This window comes from Rhea americana, unplaced genomic scaffold (assembly GCF_003343005.1).
Source record: "Rhea americana isolate MKP2758 unplaced genomic scaffold, rheAme1 scaffold_396, whole genome shotgun sequence".
Taxonomy (NCBI): Eukaryota; Metazoa; Chordata; class Aves; order Rheiformes; family Rheidae; genus Rhea; species Rhea americana.
In genome coordinates, this window is record NW_028186530.1 from 184,803 (window position 1) to 198,091 (window position 13,289).

General features: G+C 47.2%; 3 protein-coding genes across 4 annotated transcripts; 1 reads left to right on the plus strand and 2 right to left on the minus strand.

Moving 5' to 3' along the window:
* The first annotated feature begins 6 nt into the window (after nt 1-6).
* TMEM234 (transmembrane protein 234) lies at nt 7-1,698 on the plus strand. The gene is made up of 4 exons (XM_085313785.1): nt 7-393; nt 850-916; nt 1,105-1,197; nt 1,328-1,698. The coding sequence occupies exons 1-4, from the start codon at nt 46-48 to the stop codon at nt 1,387-1,389; spliced, it is 570 nt and encodes a 189-aa protein (XP_085169911.1). The 5' UTR covers nt 7-45; the 3' UTR covers nt 1,390-1,698.
* Nucleotides 1,699-2,247: 549 nt separating this feature from the next.
* Nucleotides 2,248-9,494, minus strand: DCDC2B (doublecortin domain containing 2B). 2 transcript variants are annotated; one of them, XM_085313782.1, is made up of 11 exons: nt 8,910-9,494; nt 7,616-7,673; nt 7,084-7,160; nt 6,492-6,623; nt 6,075-6,221; nt 5,414-5,453; nt 4,909-4,977; nt 4,494-4,683; nt 4,167-4,267; nt 3,566-3,628; nt 2,248-2,649 (listed from the first exon to the last, which is right to left on the minus strand). In XM_085313782.1, the coding sequence occupies exons 1-11, from the start codon at nt 9,185-9,187 to the stop codon at nt 2,593-2,595; spliced, it is 1,212 nt and encodes a 403-aa protein (XP_085169908.1). In that variant the 5' UTR covers nt 9,188-9,494; the 3' UTR covers nt 2,248-2,592. The 2 variants fall into 2 exon arrangements, with proteins under 2 accessions (XP_085169908.1, XP_085169907.1); XM_085313781.1 differs by having other exon boundaries at nt 2,248-2,744.
* A 327-nt stretch (nt 9,495-9,821) lies between these two features.
* Nucleotides 9,822-12,849, minus strand: IQCC (IQ motif containing C). Its single transcript, XM_085313784.1, has 4 exons — nt 12,685-12,849; nt 11,731-12,076; nt 11,326-11,444; nt 9,822-10,879 (listed from the first exon to the last, which is right to left on the minus strand). The coding sequence occupies exons 1-4, from the start codon at nt 12,757-12,759 to the stop codon at nt 10,838-10,840; spliced, it is 582 nt and encodes a 193-aa protein (XP_085169910.1). The 5' UTR covers nt 12,760-12,849; the 3' UTR covers nt 9,822-10,837.
* Between the last annotated feature and the right edge of the window lie 440 nt (nt 12,850-13,289).

The window sequence follows — 13,289 nt, forward strand, 5'->3', positions numbered from 1 at the left end:
TGGCAGGAGGCCCGGCCTGGTGTGGGGCCTTCCCTGAGCGGGGACATGGCGGGAGGCCGGGCCTGGTGTGGGGCCTTCCCTGAGGGGGCATTTTGTGGCAGGCTGGGCCCAGTGCGGGGTATCCCAGAGCAGGACGTGGCCTTTGCACCTCCCCAGTGCGGGCCGCCATGGGGGGATGACAGCAAGCCAGGCCCGATGCTTGCTGGGTTCAGCAGCCCGCTGAGGCATAGCTGTGCCGCAGGAGAGGCAGCGGCGCTGGTGCTGGTGGCTGTGCTGTGGGGCAGCACTGGGCCGTTCCTGCGGACGGGCGCCGCGGGGCTGGAGCAGGTCCGGGGCCGGGGCCGCCTGCGGCAGCTGCTTGCTGAGATCCGCTTTCTGGGCCTCAACTACAAGGTGCGACCCCGCTCTGGCTGCTGGGMGAGGGAAATACCTGGGTGTTAAACTGCCTTTGGGGTCATTTCTATCCAGTCATTTCTAGACTTGCTATTTTTATTTGAACTACCAAATAGTCCAGCTATCATCAGAATTATTTATTCTCCCTAATACTTCACTTACTTGCCTACAGCACTGCTCTCCCCTTGCAGAATTTAGACCACTTTGTAGACTTCAAGTCATTAAGTCTCTTATTTTGTACAAAATAAGCGCTGTCTGCCTTTTGTGGGTTGGGAAACTAAGACATTGAACAGTTTGTTACTGGCAGCAGGATCACTAGTGCACTGCATTTCTGCTGCTAAACAAACCACAGAGCAAAGGGTCTGGGCTCCTTCATTGGCCACTCCTGGTGCTGTTTCTGTGGGACACCCGATTGTTGTGTGTRCAGCGACTGACAAATTTCTGTTCTCCTTGCAGTATATGGTGCCATTTCTGCTCAATCAATGTGGATCACTCCTCTTCTATTTCACCTTGGCATCCACAGGTTAGTTCTCTTTGCTTTTGTGGAGTGGGTGGATTGGGATTTTGAGGGGAGCAGTCTTTTTCATTAGTCTAGTGGCCCAGCTAAACATCCAGCAGCTGCACTATAATAGCAGCAAAGTCACTTACATACTTAGTGCCTGTGATTTGTATAAGATCACTCATTTTTGTGTTGAAACTGTTCAATTTCAGATCTGTCCCTGGCAGTACCACTCTGTAACTCTCTGGCTTTGATAGCCACACTAGTGACTGGGAAGATTCTAGGAGAGGATATTGGTGGTAAAAGTAAGTTTGACTTGAAATACATTTTGTCACAGTGCCTCCTGGATGTATTTGCTAACTTGACAGCATAGGCGACCATATTCTGTTTTGGTCTCTTTGGTGTTTTTGGTGTGGTTACTGTTTATGTTTGTAGGGGCTGTGGCAGGAATGCTGATCACTGTCCTAGGAGTCACTCTCTGCATAGCTGGTTCATAAACAAGATACAGTGAAAAACAGCGGGAGGARAAGTTATTCTAAGATAATCCTCTGGTCTGAAGAGGCAAGTTTCCAGCTCAGCAGCAGACCAGTGGGCTCAGTTGCACATTGGAAGCTGCGTTTTGACACATACATCTGAAAACATGGATTGTATTCCCTTAGCACCATGGTGGAGCAAAGCATTTTTCAGGGACAGCCTATTGGATGCCCTGGGTTAAGGAATTTTTTTCCATGAGCATTTTAAGGCAGGGAATTGTCTTGCTTTGCACTGGAGGGATAATAAATTGTTAATAAATCATGCAAAGCGACTCTCCTTTGAAAATGACTTTGCCTTAATTATGACCCAGTTGATCTTCTGTAGAAAGAATCAGTTAGGAAGTCTCCTCTTTCATGGCTGAGGCTATGAAAGTGGCTTCCTTCATTGCTCTCAGCTGCAATGTATCCAGGTCACATTGCACAGCCCAAAGGTGTATCACAGGGCTCTTTTCGGTGTTCTTCATTTTGTAGAATGACTCCAATCTGTAAAATAATAAGTGCAGTTTGCTGCTACAAAAGGAAGCGTCTTTCTTTCCAGTGAAATAATCAGTCCAAAACACCAGATAGATCACTGAAGGAACATCTTTCTGTATCCTTCCCTAGAGTTCATGATTAATTACAAGGGTAACAAAATCTTGCACAAAAAGTGTTGAGATAATAGCCATTTATTACTAGACTTTTCCTGAATTAGGCAGATATTCTTAAAACATGTCTACCAAATTTGGGAGCAGATTTGATTGCTGCAAGCATTATCCAAGCACTCCACATTCAAGGTACAACGATGCTATGAAATATTTTAAAAAGAAGTATCTGACACAACAATTTTTCTGGCAGATGTTTTATTATAAAGGAGTAAATTCTGTTTGGTAAATCTTCCTCCTCTAAATTCAGATACAAGCCATTTTCTTAATTGGAATTCAGAAAAATAGCTATCTCTTCTGCCAAGTCATCGTACTGTAGATACGAGGAGAGGAAGACTACTTACATTATTTAACAAAATTGTGCATCTGATTCCTAGTTCACAGGTAGTTTCCCTCTCAAGCCCAGATAATTAGGGTGTTTAATCTTAGAAGAGTTTGTTAATTCATCAGAAACCTCAGCCAGTCTTTGGTGTTACAAATCTGAGGATCACGTGCTTTTGTTCTCTGCAGCTATCCTGATAGCAGTCTACCTAGCTGACTCTCTCCCATCACAGTCCCTTGGTGAAGTCTTCAGAGTTCCTTGCTGCCAAGGAAAGACATCATTCAGTGCTTTTCATCCTCGGAGACACTGGCATACCTTTGCATTGCCATCTTTTGTGATTTGTCTGTGCTCCACACCTTTTTGTGTTAYGAAAGAAATACAGTTATTAATGTAGCACCTTCTGCTGTTACAGACAGCTTCTGTGACTAAACTATTGCATTCCATTTCCAGTCTTCMCATGACTTTGGCAAACTCAGGTCCCTTTGCATTAAGCCACCTTTGAATTTAATTGAATGATTCTCTCCCAGTATGTGGGAGAGTTCTGAAACTCAGATAACAACACCTGTACAGCAATGTGATCTCATGGCGAGGGAAAGGCCAACTTAAGCATTGGCACTGGAGTGCCTCCCCATGCCCTGATAAAGAAATGCTGGCCCAGCGTCTCGGTAAATACAGCACATCAGAATCTACACTGAGCCAAGAAGTGGCTAACTCATTACTAAGGCTTTCTCTAATTAAAGTTCAAAGGATGTGTTTTCCTTTGAAGTTCTAGTTAATCCACAGAGACTACCTAGGCAGAACTGTGAATCATCTTTATCATAAYGCATGTCATCCCATTATATCAACTCTAAGCATCCTTATGAAAAGGTTAAAACGTGAATACTCCACTAACACTAAGCATCTTTCAGACATTTTTCACACTGATTTTTGTTTTTAAAAATACAGTAAGATTTTTTTTCCTTCAAGTTTCAGACTTGCTATTACCTAACAAATGTATTCAGTCATTTTAGGAATTACACATTTATATCCTGCTGGCTTCCAGTCTGCACCTCGCTAGAGGCAAATTCTGCTTAACAGTTGTATTTGAGACTGATAAGTTTTAGTGTAAAAATCTGCACCAGAACAAAGCCAGGAAGGATCTTACACATTTCACAGAAACATCAAGTGGAATAAGTACCTTGTTGTGGTTTCTCGTTTTGGCTTTTTGTATAAATTCCTCTTCCACAGTCTCTGCAACTCTCTGGAAGAGGGATAAGGACAGAATTAGATCCCCCTCCAAAAAAAAAAAGAAAAAAAAAATCCAGGGAAGCCTTTGATATCTCTGCTCTAGTGGAGCACTGTTGCTCTTACATACTAGGAAAAGGGAAGTGTTCATTACCCAGATTACAATCTCCAGACTTTCTAAAATGAAGAGCCCTACAGTAACCTCTCTGGCTTCTGAAGTTCCCCCTCATGGTTACTTTCATTGGTACAAATTCCAGAGGAAAGTGCTTTATAAATCTAGTGTAGAGCTTGGCTGAAAACAAGCAAGAAAAAACAAACTACTTCCCGAAACCATTGGTATAAGCTGCTGATTAACCTTTTTTCCAGGCTATCTCACAAAAAGGAAGCATTTCTCTGTTGGGATACTTCTCAGAAGATGTTCCCTGAATGGCTGTCTCCTGGAGTCAGCCTCCTGCTGTGCAAAATCAGGAGCACCARTGGGTTCTAGTGGGACCATGAATATCTGCCTGTAGCAGCATGAGAATCCTGAGAGGGCAGAAAATTGTATCTCATACCTGATCAATGGGCACCTCCACCTTTGTGTGTTCATCCTCTTTTACTGCCTCTGCACCTTGCATCTCCTTCCTGGGATCTTTGGCTTTATAAACACTTCCTTCTGCAAGCAGGAGAAAAGCTGTTAAATGGGTATTGCAGRTAGCCATGGCCTGATCTTGTTAAAGTTACGGAAAGGTCATGGCCCTCATGTGCCGTGATGAGAGAGGAAAGAGCAGAAATGCAAAAGTTGCTGGGTACACTGCATGGCTGCTTTCTTTTAGTGCATCTACAAATACTTTGTCTTTAAAGCCAGTCTGTCTCAACATTTATAGCAGAATGTCCTTTACCTTGATCAGGCCAGTGCTGCACATTTGCATTACTCCTCCTGTTTTCTCCTGCAYGGACAGGTTTAGCATGGAAAACAGACTGTTCCTCTTGGAGGTGAGATTTCTTGTCTTGTTTGTGCAGCAGTGGAGAAGTAACAGGGATTTTGTCTTTCTCTGTGGCTTCTGTGGTCTGCACCCTGCGACTGTCCACCTAAAAGTATTCATCACACACTTCTGTTATGCCTTCATGATAGAGCAGCTTATAAAACAAGCAGTTTTGCAAGGCAGTCCAGTAAAAAACTGCAACTTCCTGCCTACAAGCCCTAACCCTGACTGGTCTGAGGCTGTAACATTGCATTCTCTTAACAAGGCTTTAAGTTGATATTACAAGTGAATACATACAGGGAACACACAAAATTATTTCTGTAGTCACTACCTGTTGAGATGAGAAAGCAAGAGCAGAGTCACTAGCTCTGTCCTGGGAGGTGGTGTAGAGTTTGCCAAACTGAAAATAAGAGGAAAAGGAAATTTTAAAAGCAAAATAGCACTCAAAATAACAGAGAAAGCACAGATCCAGCTTTCAGTGGACCRTCCAAGAGAGCCCAGCTGCTATACCTGCAGACTCCACTGCCTATTTTTCCCACACAGTGAGCAGGAGAGCTCTCAGTCCCAGCATGAATTCTCCCTCTCCACCAGCCAGAAAGGAGAAGAGATGAGTAAAGCCACTTTAAGGACATTTTCTTCAGCAGTGAGATTGAATTCAAGTGCAAACTTGCTATGTCTTCAGCTGCTCCTTTGGGGATGGTGCCAAGTAAGGGTGCTGTAACTATGGCAATTGGGAATGGAAACTGCTATGCCCACCCATAGCTTACAGACTGATGTCTGCACAAATGCAGCTATGCTCATAGCACATACAGTCCCAMACCAGCTGAGCCACCTACCCTTTTGCTGTAGTTTTTGCGCCTGTTATTTGGGTGGTTCCTGYAACATAAAAAGCAGCAGATTCTCATTATCAGGCAGAAGTCATGGAAGACATGATCCCCCCTTCCTTTTTCCCCACAAGGAAGGGTCCCGGAGGCATCTGTTCTCAGCACAGTTAGAGCACACTCCACAGCGGCACACGTTCCCCCACCAAGATGCCAGAGTCCTGCACTGAGAGGCAGTTTGTCTGTGGCTTGCCTGCTGAGACTGCTCTCAGAAGCAATAGTTTATACTGACCAGTCACATACTGCTGAGGTGACAGGATACAAAAGGCCACCCAAGAGGCAGATGGCTTTATATCACACTGCTGATCACAGGCCTGTGAGATTCAACACTATACCTACTGGGCAGGTGCTCTTCAGTGCTTGCTGAACACTTAATGAGAAATAACCAAACCACTTGCTTTCTTTAGTGGTGAACTCTGGATTTCGGGAGCTAACTCTTACACTAAAAGCTCTGCAGCCACATTCTTTCTTTATGAACTTCCATCACATGAAGCAGGATTCAAGCCTCAAGGCAGACAGCACTGAACRGAGGGGCTATGGAAAGGTTGGCTTTAGTTAAAGACCACCACAGAGAGGACTTTTTAAGCCAGCCAGCCGCAAATACCTGCCTACGTACCATAGTGTCCGGTTCACAGAAGGCTGGGGCACCAACAGCTCAAAGTAGGGCAGGTTTTTGTATTTCTCAGGTCCCACTGCCACATAGTAACCACCGTTTGCCAGCTCCTCCCCAGTGGACACCTGCGTGCCATCCAGCCTGCAGAGCCTCAAGGAAAAGATAACATAGAGTTTAAACAGAGCATGCCAGGGAAGTCACCTGACCACCAGCAACATCAGCCCTCCTCACAAACTATTCAGCGCACTGGGATTATCCCTGATTTAAAGATAGGGAAAGCTAAATTCCAGGACCATGAAAGCAAATGAGCTTGCCAAAGCAGGTTAGAAGCAGCTGTCTGAACTCCTAGTTCTCTGTGCTAATCAGTGATGCTTATGTCCAGGGACAGAAGAACCCRCAGTGCTTTGTCTAGATACCCACTTGTGAACAGCTCCACTGCGCAGATTGGCTTTCTCTGTTAGCATGGTCAGGATCATGTCCCACTCCAGCAAGGCGCTCTTGGAGAGCAGCAGTCGGAAAGGAGGGCTCAGCAAATCCCCATTCCGGAAAACACTTCAGGAGAGACAAGGCAGAGCATGTGCCAGGACTCGCACTCGCTGTACCAGGACTTTTCAGCCCCCAGGCCAGTGACAGCCCCTTATACGCACACCGTGTTGTGTGGTCACCCACTACTCAAAAGGCTGCAACCAGGAGTCAGTGGAAATTTTCTAGTAACACTTACGAAAATATCAGCTTTCCCTACCCCTAGTAGTTCCTAATCTAAGGACATGACCAGGCACAGGACTCTGACAACGGTAATTGTGCCACATGCATCTCTGTCATCTCCCAGAACAGGCAATACGTGGAAAGTGGGGAAAAGGTAGGACACCAATGCCTGGACAGTATTTGCAACATACACTTTTGGGAGAAGCTGGGATTGCCAGGATCATGCAGAAATTTCCTCCTCCAGTGTTTGCAAATGTTCCCAGAGATACCCCCACCTCCCCAAAGAAGAAAACACTGAGGCACTTACTTTATCATGCGGGACAGGTGGGTGTGCTTCTGCCATTGAGCTGAGACRTTCTGCTTCCAGGGTGCTACAGTGCTGGGCTAGAGACCAAGTTAAGTGCACAAAAACTGTCACAGCCTTGGCACAGAGCCTCCCAGGGCTGTTCCTTTCCTCTGGCAGGAGCTGTCTGCTCTGCCTTCACACTTCCCGCTGCTAGGTGGGGTTTGTTGTCAGCAACACCAAGGCCTGGAGAGGCTCTTTGCATAGCTGGGTGCATTCCAGGATCACCAGCACCCATGAACCACTGTGCACAGATCCTTCCCCCACACTATTAAGGGGGCTGGAAGGTACACAGCAGTGGTCCCAGCACTGTCACACACACGGCCACACACACAGAGTCCTATGGATTTCTGTGGCATTTTTACCTATCTCCAGTGGGCAGCTGGCAGCCTTTCAGCTGAACTTTTGTTTCATCAGTGGCAGCCATAGCATCTTTCACACTTCTTCCCAGCTCATTCTGCACTCATGCCTTTCCCTGCTCAGCTCAGGGACTCACCTGCATGTTACTGCTGTTCCTTGTCTCATTGCGTTGCTTCATTCCACGATTTAAATAGCTGCAAGAACAAGAAGTTACCATATACTAACTGGTACACTTTGTGAAGGGCAACACTTCCCAGGAGCTGTGACCACTGGAATATGAACAAGCCAAAGGGGAAAGAACAGGCTGCTAACCATCATGGCCCAACTTTCAGCTGCAGGCCAAACCATCCACGTACAGTTTTTGGGAAGCGGCTCCGTCAGTGCTGAAGCTCCAGCCCGACTTTTAGGTGATATKTCACACAGCAGAAAGGGTCCAGAGCCACATCCATGCAGCTTCCCCCAGCAGTCTCACTTTGAGTGAGTTCTTCCTCTTCCAGAATTACACATGGCTCCCTAGTACTTTGACCGAAGAAGTGTCACACATACAAAGTGTGTCTGTGATGCGACCAAAACTGAATCCTGTGCCACAGCTGACTAAAGAGCTGTACGAACATGACTGACTCCTGCCTCAGTGCGTCGTGACCAAGTACGTTTATTGTTGGGTCACTTCTGAAACAATCTTCCAGGCCTCTTATCTCTTGGACCTCCAGAACTTCAGGCTAAATTTGTGCTACATTTAAGAAATTCCCAGCCGAACTCTGAGCATTTCAGTTCTCCATGCTGAAGACATAGAAAACATTTTTGTCCTTTGAGCAAATTGTTGATCTAGGCTCCCATAGCTGACCAGTATTAATACAGCTTGGACTGTTCCCTCAGTAAAATACAATATGCACACAGTGAGCCAAATTCAGCCTCCCTACAGTACAAATCCTCTGATGATTCAAGTGATGCCAGGAATCATTTGAGCCTTTGACTTTCAGGATATACCAAAAGCTCCTTGTTCATGTTTCTGCTTCATGCAGGATTAAAAAACAAACACTCCACCAAACCAATCCAAAAGTATTTGTCAGAGTGGAGGCAGTGCAAATGGTGAYTCTGACAGGGAAGCTGGCAGCAGAATCTCCCACACACCACAAAATGAGATGCTTGCAGGCAGAACAGCATCTATCACAACATCCCCAGAGAATGCATTCCTCCCCCAGCATGTTTTCTTCTGAGAATCAAATGACCTTACCAGGAATATTTGCACTTTCCAAACAAAGCAGAATATATCCAGTAGATTCCACGAAGAAAAGAAATTAAACAGAGAGATCTGCCTCTGTTTATAATTGTATTTGTACCTCTTTTATTCATTCACACCTCAATGTATCCCCTGACAGGTGATTTAAAGCCACTTTCCAAACCCAGAAATCAAAGGCSCTTCTACTCACTTGAGCCTTTTGAACCTTTCAAAGCCTGCAGCCACGTACTGGCACCCATCCTGCAGGTCCCCCAGCTCAGTGATACGGTGGCCCTGCCTGGGCGTGTAGAGATTCCTCACAGCCAAGGGTGCACYGATGCTCTTGGTCACCTCATTCAGAAATGCCTCAAAGGTCAGGAACTGCCGCTGGTTGACCACAACCTTTCTTCCGCGGAAGAAGGGGTCCCCGTTGCGATACACCACCACATTCTTGGCTGCAGGTGCCAGAGCTAATCCGTGGGAGTTCATCACCAGTGAGTCAAGCAAGCTCCTGTAACCGTAGAGGTAAAAGGACCAGTGTGGGGGCAAGGAGAGCTCTGACCAGCCTCACACTGAGCCAAAACCCTTCTGACCAAGTGCCTTTCTGTTCTGCCTCCTGTCCCAGCAGAGCCCCAGGAGCGACTGGCCGTCTCCACGGCTGCAGGCCCAGCAAGAGGAAGTTGTGGGCCAGCCTGGATACCACATCAATCAAACTGCAGAACATCTTTTTGTTTGAGCACCAGGAACTGCACCGCTCTTTAACGCTCACTCTCACCACCCACTGAGTACTGTGAGCTCCCTCACTGGCCACTGTGAGCTCCCTCACTGGCCAATGCAGCCACCAGTCTCAGATTAACCAGCTCAGAAGAGCAGTAAGTGTCGGTACATTTGTGGCAGCAGCTCACATCCCATCCAGTGGTATCCAGAAGCCCTCCCCACCTTGCTATCACTTGTCACCTATGTGAGAAGTGCAGTGTGTTTCTGTCCTGCAGCTATTGGACATGCACACCACAAGGAACACACCACTCTTTTGCACTGAATGGGTTGCCACGGGCCAAAATGGGCTATGGGCTCATTTGGCTCCATCCAGGAGAGGAAGGCAGGACAGACAGGGACAGGCAGATTCGGAAACAAACTTCAGGAAAACTTTTATTCGCAAACAAGTCAGCATCATCAGGAACAAAAAGCTTTAGCCACCATACTGCAAGATTGTCTGTTCAGGCAGTAGGAGCACAGAGCGCACAGAATGCTCAGGGTCATAATAAGGAACCACAGCACTGTGTGAAAATCCCTTTCTGAGGGCCTCAGACACCCCCAAACTAGAGCAAAGTATATCTTTGGAGAAAGTGCTTTCAAGGCATAACACCAAACCCTCTAAGTCCTTACTTGTTCCCTCAAACAACAGGGGTTTGGTCCAAGCGACYTGGCCACATGTAGAGGTATTACCACTGCCAGAGACGTGCAAGTTAGGAATCCAGTCTCATCTCCTAAAGGTCAGATTTGATGTGCCATCTCTTCCCACCAATAGCACCAGAAAGCTAGGAAACTTTCCTCCTAACTTAGTACTTCACATAGGTGTTCCCCAAAACCTACCACAAATGCTTGAAGATCCCAGATACTGGAAAGCTGTGACAAACAGAATCGTCCCAAATATACAACTCAGATACCAATATTGGTCACTCCTAATTCAGCAGAGAACTTGTTCCTGTAGGTTCAAAGCACCCGCTGTCATCCAGCAGTTTAGTTCAACAACAAGCAATCAGCTGGTCACTTGGAGCTGGTCAAAAAACACCTTCTGTAAGTGACAGTCTTCCCAGCCTCAATTTACCTCTAGGAGCATCCAGCTTAGCCATCAGAAATGGGGTTCTTRTGGGAGGAGGCCTCACTAGGACTCCCTCCAGACACACAACCTCCCTGGCTTTGCAGTGAAATTTACCTCCCTGTTTTGACCAAATGTTCACATTTAAAAGAAAGAAAAGGCTTTCTTGGCACATTCATCTGAAGTGGAGAACATCAGTCCATGGAACTGGAGATCTCCCAGGCTGCTGCTGTCCATGAGGTCACGCTATGACTATGGTCCTCCAGCTCAGCTGCTGCTCCACAGCAATACAAATTTCCTGCATCCTCTGGAATATCCTCCTACAGGTCAGGAGTCCCCAGCTTCTTTTTCAGCCTCAAGTACTGCCAGAGAAAGAAAATCAAGCATTGACGATTAAACCTAGAAGTAGGAAAGCACCTGCCTTGGCAGACTAGCCAGTGAAATCATTAGCACCCGACCAGAACATTCACATGAGTCTCACCTTTAAAGCAATGCAAATAGCAACTTGCTGAGTGCCTAGATATGTACTACTCTATTGTACAGATATTTATCAAAGCAGCAAGATCTCTTTAAGTGGCCAGGAGCTAAGCTTGTAACCAAATCTAAACAGCCTCTGTTTTCCTTTATCATTCTTCATTTTCCATAGAAGGAAGAGAAGGGGAAAAAAATTGCTGTGACCAGATCCAGTCCTCGAGTGACTGAACTTTCACTGTTCAACCCCTAGTCTCACTACAGATGACACTTCTCTGATTGCAAACAGGCACCAGTCCAAACCACTGTTTTGCAAGAGGCAGGGTCAGGCCCTTACATTTTTACGGCTCACAATAGCTTGTTGCAACCACAGCAACTCCATGATCAAGTGTTTTCTATAGGACACGAGGCCAGGCACAGTCTGAGGAAGCTCCTTGAAATCCTCAAGTGGAATTTCTGCAAAGAAACGGACAAATAAACTACTATCAGAACAGAAACTCGGTAGCCAGTCCCGTTTCCTTGCCACACATCTTAGAGAAGGGATTTCAACCAAAGGCCCAGGCAAGAGACCGCAGATTGCATCTGTTGTCTCTTCTGCAATGAGTTACTTGCACTCACCAGTGTATTCCTGAGCTTTTGGCTCTTCAAGACCTCCTCTGCCACTGGCACTTACTGCTAGGTCATTCAAACCACACAGGGAGTGCCTGCAGCCCTGATGTGTAAAGTGACTCCTGTCCCTTACCCAGGCTGGCTCCGGGGGACTCCGTCTCCATGACGGGGCTGTCCCATACAGAGGAAACACTGTTGTTGTTCTTCCACTCCTCGCCTTCTGCTGGGGCTCTGCACACCTTCGCAGCAGATTTATCTGCATCAGTCCCTGCATTTGGCCTCACTTCACTGTCTTCACCTTTGGAAGTCACCTCCTCACTTTGCAGCTCAGCTGTAGGTTTCACATTGCTGCCACAGCCCCAGTCTCTTTCTGGTTCAGAAGCCTCCAAGAGACATGTTTCCTGCTGCAATTTTTCTGTGCTGGCTTTATCACTTGATACAGTCTCTTGTGTAGCTGAACGCTTTACTTCCACTGGCTTCTAAGAGAACAACATGCAAACAGCTGAACATAGAGACAAAAATATAAAAATCTCAAAGGTTGGCTCTTCGGGCGGCCAATGCTTTTGCCCTAGCCAGAGACCTGCAGTTAGCAGCAGCTCTAGCGTGATACCAACATACACTGGTTTGAGCCATCACTAACATTTTAAAGGGCCTTTGTTCTAGAAGGGGTGAGCTCGTTAAAGAGCAATGCTGAGCCATTGCAAGAGCTGATCAGATCACTCAGTGCAAACAAGTGAGGTTGGTACACATGAGCAAAAACTGCAGGAGTCATATGCACAGTTCAGATGTTTGATTTGTGGCTAAGGTTCATCTGCAGGAAGAAAGCCTCAGTCTGGAACTCAGTGACACAAATCGGGGACACAAAAACCAGCCTTTGCTAAGCAATTTTTCTTTGGTAGAAATACAAGCTACTGAGACTACGCTGTGGAAGAGAATCATCAGCAGCACTGCTGCCTGGACATCAGGCCCCCCCACCCGCGTGGATCGGTTTGGTGCTGGTCTTCTCTCTCAGACCAAGCTGCGAATACCCCAGCCTGTCCTGCAGACCAGCTCTCCCAGGTGTGGTGGCACAGGCGAAGGCACAGACCTTCTCCACAAACACAGGCATCAGCAAGTACTGCCCCCTCCACTCCAGCTGGTCCAGGCTTCCTTCGATCTCCATCACCACGGCCTCATACTCTGCCCTCAAGCTCTGAAACCGCTTCCGCAACAGGTAGCCCCTGACGCAGGCCTGCAAGCACAGGGCAGAGGCGCCAGTGGAGCCTGGTGTGCCGTTACGCCGCTGGATCCCAGCGAGACCCCTTCCCTTCCCTTCCCTTCCCTTCCCTTCCCTTCCCTTCCCTTCCCTTCCCTTCCCCCCGTGGGTCTGTGACCACGTAGCCCCCAGGAGAAACATCTTACAGATAAAGAATGAGCACATTCTCTGTTGACTTTTGGGATGGTTTCAGTTTTAATGAAGCAGTGCCTACAAACTGTCCGGCTGGCCCAGGGCCCCCTCCAGCCATGCAGCCTCCCGCAAGGGAACCCCATCCAGCTGTGCCCCCCTGCCCAGATGTGCCCTGCACATCCCCCCAGGACACCCCAGCTGTGTCCCTGCATGGAATCCATCATCCAGCTGTGCCCAGCGACTGCACCAATAACCCCCAGTTGTGAGCCCACGACTGCCCATCCAGCTCCGCCCTCTGCCCCCCA

Excerpts from the sequence above, each read along its gene's own strand:
- TMEM234 (XM_085313785.1), top strand. The coding sequence starts at position 46 with ATGGCGGGAGGCCGGGCCTGGTGTGGGGCCTTCCCTGAGGGGGCATTT. Across the intron at positions 917-1,104 it reads TTTCACCTTGGCATCCACAG|ATCTGTCCCTGGCAGTACCA; the intron begins GTTAGTTCTCTT and ends GTTCAATTTCAG. Across the intron at positions 1,198-1,327 it reads AGAGGATATTGGTGGTAAAA|GGGCTGTGGCAGGAATGCTG; the intron begins GTAAGTTTGACT and ends TTATGTTTGTAG.
- IQCC (XM_085313784.1), bottom strand. The coding sequence starts at position 12,759 with ATGGAGATCGAAGGAAGCCTGGACCAGCTGGAGTGGAGGGGGCAGTAC. Across the intron at positions 11,445-11,730 it reads GTCCCCCGGAGCCAGCCTGG|AAATTCCACTTGAGGATTTC; the intron begins GTAAGGGACAGG and ends GTTTCTTTGCAG. Across the intron at positions 10,880-11,325 it reads CTATTGTGAGCCGTAAAAAT|TACTTGAGGCTGAAAAAGAA; the intron begins GTAAGGGCCTGA and ends TTTCTCTGGCAG.